General features: G+C 41.7%; 1 protein-coding gene across 1 annotated transcript in view; it reads left to right on the top strand.

Annotated features, from left to right (window-relative positions):
• The window catches only part of LOC131990212 (retinal guanylyl cyclase 2-like), a 72,175-nt gene extending 50,422 nt beyond the window's left edge, over positions 1 to 21,753 (top strand). Inside the window, exons 8-23 of the mRNA XM_059355616.1 lie at positions 2,266 to 2,341; positions 2,523 to 2,607; positions 5,101 to 5,217; positions 5,444 to 5,527; positions 5,707 to 5,883; positions 6,550 to 6,703; positions 6,867 to 7,010; positions 7,211 to 7,359; positions 12,874 to 13,037; positions 13,346 to 13,469; positions 13,818 to 13,886; positions 15,263 to 15,437; positions 15,717 to 15,815; positions 18,650 to 18,735; positions 18,850 to 18,935; positions 20,231 to 21,753. Coding sequence (XP_059211599.1) covers positions 2,266 to 2,341; positions 2,523 to 2,607; positions 5,101 to 5,217; positions 5,444 to 5,527; positions 5,707 to 5,883; positions 6,550 to 6,703; positions 6,867 to 7,010; positions 7,211 to 7,359; positions 12,874 to 13,037; positions 13,346 to 13,469; positions 13,818 to 13,886; positions 15,263 to 15,437; positions 15,717 to 15,815; positions 18,650 to 18,735; positions 18,850 to 18,935; positions 20,231 to 20,318 — 1,877 coding nt within the window. The 3' untranslated portion in view covers positions 20,319 to 21,753. The remainder of the gene's footprint in view (positions 1 to 2,265; positions 2,342 to 2,522; positions 2,608 to 5,100; positions 5,218 to 5,443; positions 5,528 to 5,706; positions 5,884 to 6,549; positions 6,704 to 6,866; positions 7,011 to 7,210; positions 7,360 to 12,873; positions 13,038 to 13,345; positions 13,470 to 13,817; positions 13,887 to 15,262; positions 15,438 to 15,716; positions 15,816 to 18,649; positions 18,736 to 18,849; positions 18,936 to 20,230) is intronic.
• Positions 21,754 to 22,022: the final 269 nt, after the last annotated feature.

Genomic DNA, 22,022 nt, shown 5'->3' with positions numbered 1-22,022 from the left:
TCATTGTATTCAGCAAGGGTGAGTTCACTGACTGCAGTGAGGGTGAGTTCACTGGCTGCAGCGAGGGTGAGTTCAGTGACTGCAGCAAGGGTGAGTTCACTTACTGCAGTGTGAGTTCACTGACTGCAGGGAGGGTGAGTTCACTGACTGCAGGGTGAGTTTACTGACTGCAGGGTGAGTTCACTGACTGCAGGGAGGGTGAGTTCACTGACTGCAGGATGAGTTCACTGACTGCAGGATGAGTTCCTTTACTGCAGGGTGAGTTCACTGACTGCAGGATGAGTTCACTTACTGCAGGGTGAGTTCACTGACTGCAGGGAGGGTGAATTCACTGACTGCAGGGAGAGTTCACTGGCTGCAGGGAGGGTGAGTTCACTGACTGCAGGCTGAGTTCAGTGACTGCAGGGTGAGTTCACTGCCTGTAGGATGAGTTCACTGACTGTAGATTAGTTCACTCAATACAGCAAGGGTGAATTCACTGAATGCAGCAAGAGTGAGTTCACTGACTGCAGGGAGGGTGAGTTCACTGACTGCAGGGTGAGTTCACTGACTGCAGAGTGAGTTCACTGACTGCAGGATGAGTTCACTTACTACAGGCTGAGTTCACTGACTGCAGGATGAGTTCACTGACTGCAGGGAGGGTGAGTTCACTGACTGCCTGTTGAGGTCACTTACTGCAGGGTGAGTTCACTGACTGCAGGAAGAGTTCACTGACTGCAGGGTGAGTTCACTGACTGCAGGGAGGGTGAATTCACTGACTGCAGGGAGAGTTCACTGGCTGCAGGGAGGGTGAGTTCACTGACTGCAGAGAAGTTTACTGACTGTAGGGTAAGTTCACTCACTGCAGGGTGAGTTCACTGACTATAGGGTGAGTTCACTGACTGCACGTTGAGTTCAGTTACTGCAGAGAAGTTCAGTTACTGCAGAGAAGTTCACTGACTGCAGTGAGGGTGAGTTCACTGACTGCAGGGTGAGTTCACTGACTGCAGGGTCAATTCACTGACTGCAGCAAGGGTGAGTTCACTGACTGCGGGGTCAGTTCACTGACTGCAGCAAGGTTGAGTTCACTGACTGCAGATTAGTTCACTGAATGCAGCAAGGGTAAGTTCACTGAATGCGGCAAGGGTGAGTTCACTGACTGCAGGGAGGGTGAGTTCACTGACTGCCTGGTGAGGTCACTTACTGCAGGGTGAGTTCACTGACTGCAGGATTAGATCACTGACAGCAGGGTGAGTTCACTGATTGCAGGGAGGGTGAATTCACTGACTGCAGGGAAAGTTCACTGACTGCAGGGAGGGTGAGTTCACTGACTGCAGTGTGAGTTTACTGACTGCAGGGTGAGTTCACTGACCGTAGGATGAGTTCATTTACTGCAGGGTGAGTTCACTGACTGCCTGGTGAGGTCACTTACTGCAGGGTGAGTTCACTGACTGCAGGATGAGTTCACTGACTGCAGGGTGAGTTCACTGACTGCAGGGAGGGTGAGTTCACTGACTGCAGGGTGAGTTCACTGACTGCAGGGAGAGTTCACTGGCTGCAGGGAGGGTGAGTTCACTGACTGCAGGTTGAGTTCAGTTACTGCAGAGAAGTTCACTGACCGCAGCAAGGGTGAGTTCACTGACTGCAGATTCGTTCACTGATTGCAGCAAGGGTGAGTTCACTGACTGCAGTGAGGGTGAGTTCACTGACTGCAGGGTAAGTTTACTGACTGCAGGGTGAGTTCACTGACTGCAGGGTTAGTTTACTGACTGCAGGGTGAGTTCACTGACTGCAGGGTGAGTTCACTGACTGCAGTGAGGGTGAGTTCACTGACTGCAGGGCAAGTTTACTGACTGAAGGGTGAGTTCACTGATTGCAGGGTGAGTTTACTGACTGCAGGGTGAGTTCACTGATTGCAGGGTGAGTTTACTGACTGCAGGGTGAGTTCACTTACTGCACGATGAGTTCACTGACTGCAGGGTGAGTTCACTGACTGCAGGATGAGTTCACTTACTGCAGGTTGAGTTCACTGACTGCAGGGAGGGTGAGTTCACTGACTGCCTGGTGAGGTCACTTACTGCAGAGTGAGTTCACTGACTGCAGGATGAGTTCACTGACTGCAGGGTGAGTTCACTGACTGCAGGGAGGGTGAGTTCACTGACTGCAGGGTGAGTTCACTGACTGCAGGGTGAGTTCAATGACTGCAGGGTGAGTTCACTGATTGCAGCGTGAGTTCACTGACTCCTTCTGTTTGTGATGGAAATGTTTTATTCCGTGTGTCTGCAGGTTTGGACACAGTGACCATGTTCTTCGTCTTCATGCTGCTCTGTTCTGCGATTGGAGCTTTTATCTACTGGATCAGGTACACACACACACACACACACACACACACACACACACATTGTCACTCGATTATCTTGAATAATTTAAATTACCTATTGATAAAGAGTAAACTTGATCTATACTACGACTGCTATTGTTGATACAAATACTGTAATAATAATAATAACAATAATAATAATAAAAATAATCTGTGTGTACAGGAAATACAGGAGGACAGCGAACATGTCCAAACTTGTCCTGACTCTGGACGACATTGTGTTCATCGACACTCAAGTCAGCAGAAAGGTAAGAAAATACTTCAGTGATGTACACATAAACAGTACTCTCTATACTGATACTATAAGTATAAGTAGTAGTTGGGACACAGTACTAACAGTTGGGACACAGTTCTAACTGTTGGGACACAGTACTAACAATTGGGACACAGTACTAACTGTTGGGACACAGTACTAACTGTTGGGACACAGTACCGACTGTTGGGACACAGTACTAACAGTTGGGACACAGTACTAACTGTTGGGACACAGTAACTGTACTATAGTAAAGTGTCCAAACAGTCACTTCAAAGTATATTGTGTGAAACCTTGCGGTGCCAGGTTGGAAAGGGAATGGTTCATTTTCATGCAAGATCCTGCGTATTTTTTAAGCAAACCTGTTTTCAAATTCAAGTGGTGTAACAAAACCTTCTCATATTTGTCACTAATATGTTTTGTAATAGTTGATTACAGTTCAAAACGTGTGCTTCACCTTGTCCTGGTTGCTGTGTTAATCTATGCCCAGTTACATTCCCAAGTCCATGAAGGACTTACCACAGCAGAAGATTTAGACTCTATTTAATGTCTTCACAGCTAAAACAAATTAATGAATAAAGGACTAAATAAAATGCACACTTTTCTTAAATTATACATGTTTAGCTTTCAAATAAAGAGTTCACTCCAAAACAAAGGTTACACGAATTAAACGACAGATTGATAAATGTTAAATGGACCTGCACTTGACCACTCAAAGCGATTTACACTACAGACTGCGCTCATTCACCCGTTCACACACACATTCTTACTGGTGGCAGAGGCTACCCTAAACAGTGCCACCTGTCACCATTGGGAATTCATTCTCACACCGATGAACGCAGCATCGGGAGCAATTTGGGGTTCAGTATCTTGCTCAAGGATACTTTGACATGTAGGCTGCAATGGTCAGGGATTGAATCACCAACCCTCCGATTGGTGGGCAACCCACTCTACCAACTGAGCCACTGCTGCCCAGATTAACTGAAATAGGTCTGTAAATTCATGCCTCGTCACATTTTGAGAAAAAAGGTCTAAACCAGACTATAACATAAAAAAACTAGAACATTTCCTCTGGGGAAATTCTGAAAGGGCCACAGGGGCTACTGCCGGTGTGTGTACACTATGATGAGATTCTTCAGAGATTTCAAACTATGCCCTTTAACCTCAAAATGTGTGTGTGTGTGTGTGTGTGTGTGTCTGTGTGTGTGTCTGTGTGTGTGTGAGAAACATGTATCTGGAGGAGTGTGTGCGCTTATGCGCGCATTTGTGTGTGTGTGTGAATAGGGAAAATCGCATGAAGTTACCTGTGTGTGTGTGTGCATGTGTGTGTGTGTGTAATTAAAATCACATAAAGTTACCTGTGTGTGTGTGTGTGTAGCGAAAATCGCATAAAGTTACCTGTGTGTGTGTGTGTGTGTGTGCGTGTGTTCGTGTGTGCGTGTATGAAGCATGTGTATGCATGTGTGAGGAGTGTGCGCACTTTAGTGCATGTGTGTGTGTGTGTGTATCTGTAACTGTAATCACATCAAAGATCAACGGCAATCAGATCAAAGCAATCAACAGAATTAACTGGCACCTGTTAATGTTCCGAAAGAGTGACAGCAGCCAGAGGTGGACTGTAATTTCTGGCCTCGAACAGAAAGCATTTTTGGCAAAACCATAATACCTATCATTGATCTGACTTTACTTTGAGCATCCTGAGTTCTTCCTGAACGTCTACATATGTTTTTTTTAAGAAAAATTTAAAAATAGCTTTGTTAGAGCGATCTAAAAAAACTGTTAAATTTCCCTTATTCAGAAATCTTCCTGCGTTTTTAATATAGGAGCCAATGAGGCTGTTGGTGCGTGCTGGTGAGGCAATTTTGCTGTATGGGACCAGTGCTCGGTGCGATTGCCCCGAGGCCCTAATTAAGTATAAACTCTCTGCACGGACATGACAAAAGTGACGCGCGCATGAACAGAAACGTGACAGAACTGTTTTTTAGGATTTCGTTTTTTATTTCGGGAAGTAGTTGGCACACAGCTAAAGTTAGCTTGTCAGTTAGCCACGGAGCAGGCTAGTTCAGCGGTATAAGTTACCATGGTTACTGAGCGGTATAAGTTACCATAATTACTGAGCAGGGAGTCACATAAACCACATTAATGGTTCTCTCACTTAAATTAGCAAGACTTATCAAAGTAAGCCATGCTTTTCCCGAACCCGCCTTGATGGAACACCCCCAGGATTTAGTTCTTGTTGTTTATTCAGTTGTTGACTTTTTTGTTGACTATGTTGATGTCCTTCATAAGTTGTTCTTGAAATTTTGTATTTAATATAATTTTTTATTTTAAATGTTTATTCAGTTGTTGATTAATTCGTTGATGTTCATGTTGACATTGTTGTAGTAGTTGTTGTTTATTCCTTCTGTGTTGCTGTTGACGTTATTTATTTAATTGTTAATGTGTTGCCTATTTGATGTTATTGTTGATGTTTTTTGTTTTCTTACAGAAACTGAACGACGAGTCGATCATGAGAAGTCTTCTGGAAATCAAAACTCCGTTCCGCTCGGTTGCTCGAAGTTATATCCTGACGACACCTGAAAGCTCGAACATCGGAATACTGGAGGTAATCTTGTTTACATTTACCTGTTTGTTTACTTTGTTTACACGTACCACCATGAATTCAAAAAAGTTGGCACACATAATAAAAAATAGAATGCAATTACTTCTAAATCTTTTGTGAACTAAATTCAGTTCAGATATCAAATATTCAAAATGAAACTCTACCCGTCTGTCTGTCTGTCTGTGTGTCTGTTACTGACTCTTTGCTCTCATTGGATGTGTTTTGCCAGGGTGACTGGGTTTGGCTGAAGAAGATTCCTGTTGAAAAGACAATAACAGCTGTCAATCAAAGCACGCAGAGTCTGTTCAGCCAGGTACAATAAACAGTTAATATACAGTGAAAACACAGTAGATAGTGAACACAAATGTTTGTTATTGTTCAGTAATATTGTCTTAGTGTATTTTTTTCTGAGGAAGATGGACATGAGAACATGAATAATGATATTTTGTACCTATACATTGACATAAAGACATGTTTTATTCCCGCCTCCAGCTGAGGGAGATGCGACATGAGAACATGAATCTGTACGTTGGTTTGTTTGTGGACTCGGGGATCTTCGCTCTTGTGGTCGAACACTGTCCTCGGGGAAGCCTGGCCGACCTGCTGGCTGATAGCGACATGAGACTCGACTGGATGTTCAAGTCCTCCCTGCTCATGGACCTCATCAAGGTGCTACCCTAACCCTAACATCTTTTCTAAAAACCTAACCCTAACCTCATCAAGGTCCTGCCCTAACCCTAAAACCTAACACCTAACAGACCCTTACCCTGCTCATGTACATCATCAAGGTGCTACCCTAACACCTAACCATAACCGTAACACTCAACACCGAACCCTAACCCTGGCCCTTAGACTCTAACCATAACACTAACACCTAAAACCTAACACTTAACCCTAACCTCATCAAGGTCCTACCCTAACCCTAACACCTAACATACCCTAACCCTGCTATTGGACCTCATCAAGGTGCTGCTAGGATAGTACTCATACTATAATAATAATAAATGTGATTTAAAAAGTGCTTTTAAAGTTGCTACTACAAGTACTACTACTACTACTACCTGTACTACTACTACTAATAATAATAATACTGCTAATAATTATAATAATAATAATACTGCTAATGATGCTAACATGTTTTAGTGTTGAAGGTTTCTGAGTGTTGAAGGTTTCTGAGTGCTGAAGGTTTGAACTGAATGTGTCCCTCAGACAGGAACTTCCTGTGTCCCTTTCAAAGTAAAAGCCTGAAGGTGACGGAGCTTCAGTCAGATTACAGCCAAGGTTTAAAATAGTGTGAAGCAGAAACCGTGAACTGTGGTTTTTATTCTGTTTTAGGGGATGAAGTACCTCCATCTGCGATGTCTGAGTCATGGTCGTCTCAAGTCCACAAACTGTTTAGTGGACGGACGCTTCGTTCTGAAAATCACAGACTACGGACTTCCCATGATCCTTCACTCTCAGGGCATCAGCCTTCCTGAGGACCCACAAGGTGAGACGATTTCTTTTGTCTTCACTCTGAACAAAGAACAACGTTTCAGACCAAAGAGTTTTAATCTCCTGTCTGTCTGTCTGTCTGTCTGTCGCTATGTCTCTATGTCCTGTTGTCTGTCCTGCTGTCTTTCTTCCTCTCTGCCTTCCTGTCTGTCTCTCAGAGCTGCTGTGGACAGCTCCAGAACTCTTGAGGAATCCGGTCCGTGGAGGTTCATTTGCTGGAGACGTTTTCAGTTTCTCCATCATCATACAGGAAGTGATCTCACGGACTCTGCCATATGCCATGATGGACATGCCCGCCCACGGTAAGACACCTGCCTGTCCGTCTGACCACCTGTCTGTCTGTCCGACCACCTGTCTGTCTGTCTGTCTGACCACCTGTCTGTCTGTGTACCTGTCTGACTGACTACCTGTCTGTCTGTGTACCTGCATGTCTGACCACCTGTCTGTCTCACCACCTGTCTGTCTGACCACCTTTCTGTCTGACCACCTGTCTGTCCCTCAGAGATCATGGAGCGTCTGAAGCACCCCCCCCCTCTGTGCAGACCTCTGGTTTCTGTGGATGAAGCTCCTGCTGAGTGTCTTGGTCTGATGAATGAATGTTGGAATGAAGAGCCCAGTAAGAGGCCGAGCTTCGACGACATTTTCAAACAGGTGAGACGAGCTGCAAGTTTGTTCTTGTACTTCCTACATAGTGAGGACAAGAATAAGTTTTTAATCAACAGAGTGAGGACATTTTTGCAAAGTGAGGGCATTTCCGCCGGTCCCCACTTCTTTAAAGGCTTTTTTGAGATTTCAGACTTTGTTTTAGGGTAAAGGTTACAATCAGGTTTATGTTTGGCATTAGGGTTGGGCATTTAGTTATGATGGTGAAGGTCAGGTTAAGGGGTAGGGTAAGGGGCTAGGGAACAAGGTTATTATAGTTAACGAAACGAAACAAAATAACGAAAACTAGAATTGAAAAAACATTTTCGTGAACTGAAATAAAAAAGATTTATACAACTTTTGATCCCAAAGGCCTTGTGATGGTACTGACCAAGTTTGAAGTAAATCGGGTGAAATCTGTAGAAGGAGTTCGTTAAAGTATGCGAGGTGGAAATAGGTAAAAAGGATGAATTGTGCGATTTTCAAACCAAGATGGCGGACTTCCTGTTGGGGTTGAGGTATGGCGTCTCCACATGGAGCATGTGTGTACCACATTTCGTGTCTCTACGTGAAACCTACTGCTGGGGCTAGGCGTAAAAGATGTTACTTCCTGTTGCCAGCGGGGGGCGCTATGACAGTGTATCAATATTGTCATATGGGTGTGTTCAGGGCTGGACTCTCAGCACGTGTGAGAAATTAGGGACAGATTGGACAATGTATGGTCAAGTTATCCAGTTTCGTGTTAGATGGCGAGACGCCACATTTTGCCACAATGCCACGCCCACATAATGTGACCGTCGGTAAAGATTTATACAACTTTTGATCCCAAAGGCCTTGTGATGCTACTGACCAAGTTTTAAGTAAATCGGGTGAAATCTGTAGGAGGAGTTCGTTAAAGTATGCAACCTGGAAATGGCCAAAACCGATGACAAGTGCGATATTCAAACCAAGATGGCGGACTTCCTGTTGGGTTTGAGGTATGGGTCCAGGAGGCTTTTTGGTGCGACTCCCCATGATTCATGTGTGTACCAAATTTCGTGTCTCTACATGAAACCTACTGCTAGGGCTAGGTATAAAACATGTGACTTCCTGTAGCCAGCGAGGGGCGCTATGACTGTGTGTCAATATTGACATGTGGGTGTGTTCAGAGGTGGACCCTCATCACGTGTAAGAATTTTCGGCCAGATGAGACAATGTATGGTGAAGTTATACAGTCTCATGTTTGGCGAGACGGCATCTTTTGCCACCATGTCACGCCCACATAGTGTGGCGGTGAGTAAAGGTCTTGATAAATTTTGTTCCTGAAGGCCTTGGGATTGCACTGAGCAAGTTTGAAGTTAATCGGATTAAATCTGTAGGAGGAGTTTGTTAAAGTATGCAACATGGTCATTTTGTAAAAGGGGGCGTGGATAAACCATAAGGGGCGGGGCTTTATGAAATATTGTTTTGTAGAAGTGTTAAGGGCTGGACTCTGATGAAACATGAGAAGTTTGGAGCAGATGAGACAAAGAATGGGAAAGTTATAAGGATCTCATGTTTTATGGCGAGACACCATTTTTGCCGCCATGCCACGCCCACATAGTGTGACCGTCGGTGAAGATTTATACAACTTATGATCCCAAAGGCTTTGTGATTGTACTGACCAAGTTTGAAGATAATTGGATGAAATCTGTAGGAGGAGTTCGTTAAAGTATGCGACCTGGAAATGGCCAAAAAAGTTCGATATTCAATCCAAGATGGCCGAATTTGTTTACGGGTTAGTGCTCGGTCCCTAAAAACGGATCAATTACAATAGGGTCCTCGCACTGTTAGTGCTCGGTCCCTAATTCTTTCAATTACAATAGGGTCCTTGCACTTTCAGTTCTCGGTCCCTAATAAATAATCATTTGAAATACAATAGGGACCTCGCAGGTCGTTGCCCTCTCGGGCCCTAATGAGAGTTTTAAAAGAAACGATAACAAGCTGTATGGAAGAATTATCCTATCTTTATTCAAGAGCGTAGATTTTCAGTTTGAGAGCATAATTTGTCTTTCTTGTGCTCAGATTTGTTCTCCTCGTGCTCACATTTTGCGCTTGCACTCAGATTTCTGCTACTTTCTTTCAAAATGTGTGCGTGCATTTAAAAATCACATGCTTGTGCTCACATTTCTTCTTCTTGGACACAAACATTTCACTCGCACTCAAATATGTCCTGTGCGTACTCAAATCTAAAGTCTACGCGCTCAGATCCAAAGTCTACGTGCTCAGATCTCAACTCTGCGCTCTCAAAACTTTTGTGCTCGCACTCAGAACACGCACGTCCTCTCAGGTTGACGTGTCTGCTCAGACTGAACGATGTCCCACCCTGCGCTTAAAGTAGTGTGTTTCACCAGCCAATATGGAGACAGCTAGAGTGTGGCCCTGTCTTGGGTGCGTTCCCTCGCCTTTTTGAGCGCTCCGTAGGGGCGGGTATATGGTCTGTTTGTAAAACTGCTACTCTCTTAAAATACACCAATTTACCATATTAGCCAGCTATTTGAATCTTCAGCTATTTGAATCGTCACCTATATCGTCACCTATACGCAGCATATTTATGTAGAATTAATCTTAAGTAGTCCTAAAAAGAGTTATCATAGTTTAGATTATATATAAATATATATATATATATATTTTTTTTGTTTTTTTATTTTTAATTTTTAATTTAATTTTTTTTTTTTTTTAATTATTATTATTACTAGGGACCGAGCACTGAAGGTGAGAGGACCCTATTGTAATTGGTCCGTCTATATTTCGACAAATGAATCGCCTTTTTTATGCCTTTATCATATTCAAAAACTCACCAAACTCGCACCAAAAGTCAATCGTGTCGAAAATGTACATATTTTATAGGCTTCAGAAATGGGCGTGGCAAAATGACCTACTAGCACCACTAGAATGCAGCCCCTCACACAAGTTTGTCGTAGTGACACGAAATTTGGTACACACATGTATCATGGGAAGACGCACCAAAAAGTCTCAAGAAGTACAAAAATGTACAGGAAGTCGGCCATCTTGGATTGAATATGGAGGTTTTTTTTTATAAGGAGCCATTTCCACGCCGCATACTTTACAAACTCCTCCTACAGATTTCACCCAATTGCCTTCAAACTTGGTCAGTAGCATCACAAGGCCTTTGGGATCAAAAGTTGTATAAATATTCACCGACGGTCACACTATGTCTGAGCGCGTTATAACTTTTCCATACTTTGTCCCATCTGCTCCAAAATTCTCATGCTTCATCAGAGTCCAGCCCTTTACACTTCTACATCATAATATTTCATAAAGCCCTACTTTACATAACTCTTCCACCAGATTCAATCCCATTGACTTTAAACTTGGTCAGTACCATCCTAAGGCATTAATGATAATGATTTGAGGCGTGTAATGCAGTGTATCACCGTCCTATTTACGTGGTCAAAGCCAGGGGGCACATAATTAGGCTAACGTTGGTAATGCTTTCACAAGAAGAAGACTTTGAGCAGGATTCGGAGTGCGGCAGCGAATGAATGGGAGACGAGATGGATGGCCAAAGACCTCAAGTAAGTTCATTGCTAAATGTTGCTACAACTCAAAACACATCGATCATATACAGTAGTTTCAATAACAGTACAGTAATCATTTTCACACTCGTACTTATCAACATCAAAGCTCAAAGTCTCCTTCTTGTGAAAGCATTACCAACATTAGCCTAATTATGCGCCCCCTGGCTTTGACCGCGTAAATAGGACGGTGATACACTGCATTACACGCACCAATGTTATCCTCAAATCATTATCATCATCATAGCGTATTTTTCATTATACCTTTTTAATCACGTAGCCAAGTCTATTTACCCATCATCTCTTGTTAAACGTTTCAATAAGAGAATCAGCTGGTTACACGGATTGTATTACTGTTACATTAATTTATCAATTTAAATTTTAAATCATAATAAGACATGCAGCAAGAGTGCGGCGGATGGGATGCGAACCGGCGTCCCATGGTTTAAAATGCAACAGATGGTAGTGTACTTCACCACTGGACTATATACCATATATAATCTAAACTATGATAACTCTTTTTAGGACTACTTAAGATTAATTCTACATAAATATGCTGCGTCTTAAATAGGTGACGATTCAAATAGCTCGCTAATATGGTAAATTGGTGTATTTTAAGAGAGAAGCAGTTTTACAAACAGACCATATACCCGCCCCTACGGAGCGCTCAAAAAGGCGAGGGAACGCACCCAAGACGGGGCCACACTCTAGCTGTCTCCCTATTGGCTGGTGAAACACACTATTTTAAGCGCAGGGCGGGACATCGTTCAGTCTGAGCAGACACGTCAACCTGAGAGGACGTGCGTGTTCTGAGTGCGAGCACAAAAGTTTTGAGAGCGCAGAGTTGAGATCTGAGCGCGTAGACTTTGGATCTGAGCGCGTAGACTTTAGATTTGAGTACGCACAGGACATATTTGAGTGCGAGTGAAATGTTTGTGTCCAAGAAGAAGAAATGTGAGCACAAGCATGTGATTTTTAAGTGCACGCACACATTTTGAAAGAAAGCAGCAGAAATCTGAGTGCGAGCGCAAAATGTGAGCATGAGGAGAACAAATCTGAGCACAAGAAAGACAAATTATGCTCTCAAACTGAAAATCTACGCTCTTGAATAAAGATAGGATAATTCTTCCATAAAGCTGAAACTGTATTATGTAATTACAAAACTAACTAAATTATAGTGAAAATGTCCTTCATTTTCATCTTTGTCAACTTTTTCCATACATAATGAAAGTGGATAAGACAAAGGAAATAAAGGCAAACATTTACTGTGACCTCTTTTAATCTCCCACCCAACAAACACCCCATCACAAAAAACTAAAGCTAATAAAAACTAAACTAAAACTAAAGCATTTCAAAAAATAAATACTAAACTAAAACTAGTAACTAGTAACTATCTGGGGCAGATAACCAGAAAAATTGTGCATTTTATGATAAAAGCGTAAAATTTGGTATGTTTGTAGCCAAAGACATATGGAAAAAAATTTGATGCGGAGGCACAACAAATTTTCAATATGGCGGCCATTTTTCAAGATGGCCGCTAGTGACAACTGTTTTCAGATTAAATTTCACATTAACAATGCATAATAGGTGATAGGAGCATCAAATTTGGTACAGTTATAGCCAAAGACATGGGGAAAAAAGACTGAATGACTAAAAAAAGACAAAATGACAAAAAAGACAGAATGATACAAAATGACAAAAAAATTACACATAAAAAAACCACTCTTAAAACAAGTCAAAGCTAGCTCAATTTGAAAACAAAAATTCACAACCCAATTAGAACTAAAACTAATGAAAAATCTATTATAACCTTGCTATGGAATTCACTATTCCAATGAGGGCCCTCACAAAGTTGGAAGTACTAGAATGTGTGTGTGTGTGTGTGAATGAGACTTTCTGTGTTGAGGTTTAACACTTCAGTGTGTTTTTGTTCAGATTCAGATTCAGATTCAGTTTCTGTGTGCAGTTTCGGGGCATTAACAAAGGGAAGAGAGCCAACATCATTGACTCGATGCTGCGCATGTTGGAGCAGTACAGTTCCAACCTGGAGGACCTGATCAGAGAACGAACGGACGAACTGGAGGTGGAGAGAAATAAGACAGAGAAGCTGGTCGGACAGCTGCTGCCAAAGTAAGACATGTTTCATTCACTGCATTAATAACGCAGCACCACCTGATGGCTGCCATCTTTACTAAATTTCCCATGATTCTCCCCATCCATCACACTCATATATACACACACAGACACACACAGAGACACACACTAACACACAGACACACACAGACACAGTCACAGACACAGACACACACACACACACACACACACACACACACACAGACAGACACAGACACACACACACACACGCCTCTCTGAATCTTGGTAAACATATGTGTGTGTGTGTGTGTGTGTGTGTGTGTGTGTGTGTGTGTTTGCTTCAGGTCCGTGGCTCAGGCTCTGAAGAAAGGGAAGCCAGTCCAACCGGAGCATTATTCAGACTGCACTCTTTACTTCAGTGACATCGTTGGATTTACAACCATCTCAGCTCTCAGTGAGCCCATCGAGGTACTGTTGTTGAATTTTATTACAGAATAACCTAAAATTATAAATTTTCTCTAGATGCATTGGCATGCAAAAGAAAGGTACCATTCTCACTGTAAAAAACAGTTGAAAGAGATGCAGACACTCTGACAGGACAGCAGGATAGGCAAGATCATTAAGATAGGAGGTGACTCTCTCAAAATAGCTTGTGAAATATCACTGAAATCCTGTATTGATACTTGAACTAAAATCCTGCAAAAAGCTGTGACAAGAACTCCTGTTTTTGTTTTCTACAAAAGTAACACCTGCTTATCATCTGTGAATGTTACCCTCACCAACACTGATGCTGTGCGTGTGTGTGTGTGGGAGCAGGTGGTGGACCTGCTGAATGACCTCTACACCATGTTCGATGCCATAATCGCTACTCATGACGTCTACAAGGTGACTGTAGCTGCTTCACACAAAACAAATGATTTCAACACTTGTCTGTCTTTATGTTGTTCAGGTGTTTTACTGAGGACAGACTACTGAAAAACCTGGAGACTAATGTCTCTGACTACTGAAACACCAGGACACTAATGTCTCCGACTACTGAAACACCAGGAGACTAATGTCTCCATCTACTGAAACACCAGGAGACTAATGTCTCTGACTACTGAAACACCAGGAGACTAATGTCTCTGACTACTGAAACACCAGGGCCCTCATTTATCAAGCGAGCGTAGAAATGAGCGCAGATCTGAGTGTATATTTTGTCTTACGACAGGGTCCACGTGTGATTTATCAAACGATCGTATCTCTCCAATCACAGCGTAAGAATGATCGGCTGTTGATAAATGTGGCGGCTCGAAACATGCGTAATTTAAATACCACGCTAGCCTGGGTATACCCAGACTGCCTTGCGCGCTCAAATTTAATTTCGAACCTCCAGACGGTCTGGCAACCAGAGAGGTTTCTTAGCCCTGTTTTAGGGATCCAATCACAGAGCGGGGAGGGACGGCAAGACGATGATGCGTACTACTCGGCAGACGGAAGTGTGTAGTTTTCCGGATCCAACATGGCTGCTGCAGACGCAAAACTCTCTTGAGCTGTAGATGGTGTTTTAAATAGTTTAGAGCGAAAGTTGAAAGGCGAAAGATCTCTCAGCGGCTCCGCTGTCCCCCGGCTCGGAGCGAGATCACCGGTAGCGGCGATACGTAACGCCGAGCCGGCGAGACCGCCGGTCACCGCTGGTGATCTCGCTCCGAGCCGGGGGACAGTGGAGCCGCCGAGAGACCCGCAGCAGCTTGTTTATTGCCCATAAAATCAGTGGATGTGTGAGGCTGAATGACACGAGGGGGAATCCAGTCATCTGGTATAACTGATACGATTGGCTAAGAGCTACCTACAGACGCTTTTGATAGACATTCTAAGCGCCCAATAAACGGCTCTGGAGGATCGTAAACCACACCTCCTCTACGGAGAAATGAACGGCAGGTGTCCAGTCCAGTTTTATCAGCTCCAGGCATCGATACAATAGTCTAAGAACAATTCTCTGACTCAGACGTGTGGAATTCACGCTGACTCAAATTTGCGTACACGAACTGATAGCAGATGTGAGATCTGATCGTACCCTCCGCTCACGTCCAAATTGATAAATGCCGAGGCTTGCGTAGAAATCATCTTACGCCCACTTTACGCTCACTTTCTGACGTACGCTCGTTTGATAAATGAGGGCCCCAGAAGACCAATTTCTCTGACTACTGAAACACCAGGAGACTAATGTATTTTTCTATTGAATGTATATAATGAATTAGAAGTGTGTCTTTTGTTTGCAGGTGGAAACTATCGGAGATGCCTACATGGTGGCTTCAGGTGTTCCCAACAGAAACGGGAATCGACACGCAGGTGAAGTGGCCAACATGTCTCTGGACATCCTACACTCGATAGCAGCATTTAAGATCAAGCACATGCCTGAGATCAAAGTGAAAATACGCATCGGACTGCACACAGGTACACCCCCCCCCCCCCACACACACACACACACACACACACACTCATATTAATTCTTTGTCATTAATATATCTCTTCCTCTCTGTCTCTGTCTAACTATTTCTCTGTCTGTCATTATCTGTCTCTACTTGTCCTTGTCTCTGTCCGTCTGTCTCTACCTTTCCTCGTCTCTGTTTCTATCTCTATCTCTTCTCTGTCTGTCTGTCTGTCTGTCTGTCTGACTGTCTGTCTGTTTCTGTTTCTGTCTGTCTCTACCTGTCTCTGTCTCTCTGTCTTCAGGTGCGGTGGTCGCGGGTGTGGTGGGTCTTACGATGCCCAGGTATTGTCTCTTTGGAGACACAGTGACCACGGCCTCCCTCATGGAATCCTCTGGGTTGCGTAAGTGGAAACCTATAAAATCTGCAATTTTTTTAACAGGGATTCTGCAGGATCAATAATCTCTTATGTTGTACAGGATCAATAATCCAAAATGATGTTGTACAGGATCAATAATCTCCAAAGATATTGTACAGGATCAATAATCCATAACAATGTTGTACAGGATCAATCATCTATAATCATGTTGTACAAGATCAATAATCTATAATCGTGTCATACAGGATCAATAATCTATAATTGTGTTGTCCGAGATCAATAATCTATAATCGTGTCATATTGGATCAATAATCTATAATCTTGTCATACAGATCAATAATCTATAATCATGTTGCACAGGATCAATACTCTATAATCCTGTTGTACAGGATCAATAATCTTTAATCATGTGATACAGGATCAATTCACTGCAATCATGTTGTACAGGATCAATAATCTATACTCATGTTGTACAGGATCAATAATCTATAATCGTGTTGTACAGGATCAATAATTTATAATATTGTTGTACAAGATCAATAATCTACAATCATGTCATATTGGATCAATAATCTATAACCGTGTCATTCAGGATAAATAATCTATAATGGTGTCATACAGGATAAATAATCTATAATGGTGTCATACAGGATCAATAATTTTGTGTGCTTGCTTGCAAAAGCACACTAATTGTTATTCCGTGGGCTTATGTCTTATTATTTTGTGTGCTTGCTTGCAAAAGCACACTAACTACTATTCACCGGGACTATTTTTATTCTTCCGTTTAATCTTCCGTTTCTTCCGTGTCGTTTTTCGGTCGACTACTCCTCCCAGAGTTTTGGTCACACATACACAAAAAGGTATCAAACCGACCGGCTTGCCCATGACAAGTGTGCTATGACTTTTCTAAGGGTTTCGACAAACGGTTTTCAAATTATTGGGCAAAAACACGTCAAAAAATCCCCCCAATGTCTAGAGTGGTGATGTCATCATGCAGAGTGTAGAGGGAGAGAAAAGATTGTCCAAAAATAAATTTGAAAACTGCACTCCTGGTCACAAATTCCACTCTACAGAAATAATTTATACATAGAAACGTAGGAAAATTTGTCTTCCCACTCACAATCCTCTGGTAAAGCTGTCAGAGTTATAGTTTGGGCGGAGGACGCACAAATTTAGACGTTGAGGAAGAACTCAGGACGCTCAAAGTGAAGTTGGATCAATGATAGGCATTATGGTTTTGCCAAAAATGCTTTCTGTTCGAGGCCAGCATTTTCAGTTTGTCGACCTCCGGCTGCTCAGTGTGGCGGAACTGTCAGTTAATTTCAGTTGATTGCTCTGCTCTGATTGGTCGACTCCACCTGGCCACCTGGTTGCTTAGCTACCAATGAGGTGTCAGTGTACTCAGCAGAAAGTCCCTGTTTAATCCCTGCCCCTTTTGATAAGCCACGAGAGTCACGGTCCAGAGGCAAGCACACAATCAAAATTTCTTTTGAAATTTTCTATTTTATAATCTTGTTGTACTAGATCAATAATCTACAATTGTGTCATATTGGATCAATAATCTATAATCGTGGCATACAGGATCAATAATCTACAATCATGTCATACAGGATCAATAATCTATAATCGTGTCATACAGGATAAATAATCTATAATCGTGTTTTACTAGATCAATAATCTACAATTGTGTCATATTGGATCAATTATCTATAATCGTGTCATACAGGTTAATCTATAATCATGTTGTACAAGATCAATAATCTGTGATCATGTTGAACAGGATCAATAATCTATAATCATGTCGTACAGGATCAATAATCTATAATCATGTTGTGCAGGATCAATAATCTATAATCATGTTGTACAGGATCAATAATCTATTATCATGTTGTACAGGATCAATAATCTATAATCTTGTTGCACTAGGTCAATAATCTACAATCTACAATCATCTCATATTGGATCAATAATCTATAATCATGTCATACAGGATCAATAATCTATAATTGTGTCATACAGGATAATATATCATCATGTTGTACAAGATCAATAATCTTTAATCATGTTGTACAGGATCACTAATCTGTCATCATGTTGTACAGGATCAATAATCTGTGATCATGTTGTACAGGATCAATAATCTATAATCATGTTGTACAGGATCAATAATCTATAATCATGTCGTACAGGATCAATAATCTATAATCATATTGTACAGGATCAATAATCTATAATCATGTCGTACAGGAGCAATAATCTATAATCATGTCATACAGGATCAATAATCTATAATCATGTTGTGCAGGATCAATAATCTATAATCATGTTGTACAGGATCAATAATCTATTATCATGTTGTACAGGATCAATAATCTATAATCTTGTTGCACTAGATCAATAATCTACAATCTACAATCATCTCATATTGGATCAATAATCTATAATCATGTCATACAGGATCAATAATCTATAATTGTGTCATACAGGATAATATATCATCATGTTGTACAAGATCAATAATCTTTAATCATGTTGTACAGGATCACTAATCTGTCATCATGTTGTACAGGATCAATAATCTGTGATCATGTTGTACAGGATCAATAATCTATAATCATGTTGTACAGGATCAATAATCTATAATCATGCCGTACAGGATCAACAATCTATAATCATATTGTACAGGATCAATAATCTATAATCATGTCGTACAGGATCAATAATCTATAATCATGTCATACAGGATCAATAATCTATAATCATGTTGTACAGGATCAATAATCTATAATCATGTCGTACAGGATCAATAATCTATAATCATGTTGTACAGGATCAATAAACTATAATCTGGTCTTCAGCCTACAGGATACACATCAGTCTGAGTACAGTGAAGGTGCTGACCAGTCTGAAACAAGGATACCACATCGACACCAGGAAGGCTCAGGTAAACTCACCTCTTCACATCAACTCAAGTAGACTTGATCCGCTGTGGTATTGATTAGCCATGTAACCGATCAGCTGTGGTATTGATCAGCTGTGGTATTGATTGTAATTGTAGGTGAAAGGAACAGTGGACACCTATTGGCTTATGGGTCGAGAAGGTTTCGATAAACCACTTCCTATTCCTCCAGACCTCCTGGGAGGGTAAGAAACCTAACCTGTCTGTCTGTCTGTCTGTCTGTCTGTCTGTCTGTCTGTCTGTCTGTCTGTCTGTCTTTAACCTGTCTGTTCTAATCTGTCTGTCTCTAACCTGTCTGTCTGTCTCTAACCTGTCTGTTCTAATCTGTCTGTCTGTCTCTAACCTGTCTGTCTGTCCAAACTGTCTGTTCTAATTTGTCTGTCTATCTCTAACCTATCTGTCTGTCTCTAACCTGTCCGTCTCTAATATGTCTGTCTGTCTGTCTGTGTCCAACCTGTCTGTCTCTAACCTGTCTGTTCTAATCTGTCTGTCTATCTTTAACCTGTCTATCAGTCTCTAACCTTTCTGTCTGTCTGTCTGTCTGTCTGTCTCTAACCCGTCTGCCTGTCTGTCCTTAACCTGTCTGTCTGTCTGTCTCTAATTTATCTCTAACCTGTCTGCCTGTCTGTCTCTAACCTGTCTGTTCTAATCTGTCTGTCTGTCTCTAACATGTCTGTTCTAATCTGTCTGTCTGTCTCTAAGCAGTCTGTTCTAATCTGTCCGTCTGTCTCTAACCAGTCTGTCTGTCTGTCTCTAACCAGTCTGTCTTTCTGTCTCTAACCTGTCTCAAACCTAATCCGTCTGTCTATCTGTCTCTAACCCGTCCGTTCTGTCTGTCTGTATGTCTGTCTGTCTCTAACCTGTCTCTAACCTAACCCATCTGTATATCTGTCTCTATTCTGTCTGTCTGTCTTTCTGTCTGTCTGTCTGTCTCTAACCCATCTGTCTGTCTCTAACCTGTCTCTAACCTAACCCTTTTGTCTGTCTCTAACCTGTCTGTCTGTCTCTAATCTGTCTGTCCATCTCTAATCTGTCTGTCTGTCTCTAATCTGTCTCTAACCTGTCTGTCTGTTTGTCTGTCTGTCTCTAACCTGTCTGTTCTAATCTGTCTGTCTGTCTGTCTTTAGCCTGTCTGTCTTTCTCTAACCTGTCCGTCTCTAACCTGTCTGTCTGTCTCTAACCTGTCTATCTGTCTGTCTGTCTGTCTGTCTTTTACCTGTCTGTCTGTCTCTAACCTGGATGTATCTCTAACCTGTCTGTCTATCTGTCTGTCTCCAACCTGTCTATAACCTGTCTGTCTGTCTGTCTGTCTCTAACCTGTCTGTTTGTCTGTCTCTAACCTGTCTGTTCTAATCCGTCTGTCTGTCTGTAACCAGTCTGTCTCTAACCTGTCTGTCTGTCTGTCTGTCTGTCTCTAACCTATCCATCCGTCTCTAACTTGTCTGTCTGTCTCTAACCTGTCTGTCTGTCTGTCTCTCAGGGCCAGTAATCATGGTATCAGTCTTGATGAGATTCCACCTGAAAGAAGACAAAAGTTTCTCGACCGACAGAAGAAGACAAAGAAATGATCAGCACACACAGCACACACACACACACACACACACACACACACACACATATGAGGGGTATTTTATGCCAGCGAACTATACTAAAACGTGTGTACAGCGCCTATGCGATTATAAACAATACCATATGAAGCTAACACGATAACACGTGTGTTGTAGGGGTCACAGCTATTCCACAAATTTCTTTTGGATTTATTGACTGAATGCATTATGAATTGTGTGAGCAACTTCTTCATTCAATGCTTCAAAATGGAGGTCTTTCTTTGTCCCCCTCCAAACAAAGACAACAGGAAATACAACTCCCAGGTAGAGACAAAAGTCTCCTGCAGCCATTTCTTCTCTCTCTTCTCCTTGACCCCTCAGAGGGTCAGCACAGCTGCTGTCCTGGTCTGCACTCCAGAAGGTAGTCCAGACAATCCCCCTCCCTCTCCAGCTCTAAGGGAAGGCCGGCAAGGCCCCAAACCAAGCTTGGGCCCACCACCTAAGTTTCCTGCCTGTGATCTGATCTGGATATAATCACAGAGACTTTCACCAAGCTTTTGGAGCCAATAACAGCAAATAACTCTGGAAACACCAAAACCCAACCAGGAAGTGATTCTCCTTCAAAAGGATTTCTGCTTCCCCCTTTCAACTCTGGACTCTGTGGTATAGTACTGGGCAGTTAGTACAAGCAAGAACAAGTTTTTTAAACTTAAATCAATGGTGTTGATTTGTTGTGTGTTTAAGTATATTTGTTGTGATATTTTGTGTAGCTAGATCATTTGAAGTTGTATGATTAATCTTGCTCTACATACCTTAAATTGTACATGTAAAATAACTATAACTCAATTGTTTTGCTGACACACTAATCCACATAAAATATACTTTTAATCTGGCTTCCTACAAACAAATGGACTTTCAAGGCCACATGGTCTATTGTTCACCAAGAACAAAAGGGCTTCCGCCATTTTGATTTTCTTAAATGACCGCGCTTGCTCGGCCATTTTGTTACGCATTATCTTCACCCACATTTCCACTGTAAATAGTCTTTTAGATTAGTTATTGTGTGTTCTGCTTGCTTTGCTTTGTTTAGAATAAATATATTTTTGGACTAATATTCTTCTCATACACACATAAACACATACGCACACACACATGCACACACGAACACAAACACATACGCACACACACACACACACACACACACACACACACACACAAACACACACACGCATGCACGTAAAGTAAGAATATATGTCTCATGTATTTAAACAGTAATATATTTCTCATGTATCAATGTAGTTTATTATTATTAATATCTTTATGATAATTATCAGTGGCAAGTAATGAATGAATGTAATAATGCTTCATAACTGTAAATATCCCACTTGTTCTTCGTGTTTGTCATTATAGTTTGTTTCCTTTATTAAAGTCACAAAATGTTATGAATCTGTTCAGTATTTTTTGTTTCTGAAAACAAACAACACAAAGTAATAAAAGCTTTTCTGTCATAAGTGAATTCATTTTGTGTCATTGTTGAGTTCCTTGAAACGATTTACTGTTAAACAAAGCCCGATGTAACAAATATTTAAATTAAATTAAGTCAATTAATTTCCACATCAAACTCCCTTATCTGTGTTAGTTTCAGATAAAAAAAACAGCACTGCACTGCTGCTGAACATGCTGTTTACAGTTACAGCGGGAAATAAACAGTTTGTTTCATGTGTT

Source organism: Centropristis striata, chromosome 17 (genome assembly GCF_030273125.1).
Source record: "Centropristis striata isolate RG_2023a ecotype Rhode Island chromosome 17, C.striata_1.0, whole genome shotgun sequence".
Classification (NCBI taxonomy): Eukaryota; Metazoa; Chordata; class Actinopteri; order Perciformes; family Serranidae; genus Centropristis; species Centropristis striata.
This window is presented reverse-complemented; position numbering and strand designations above follow the sequence as displayed.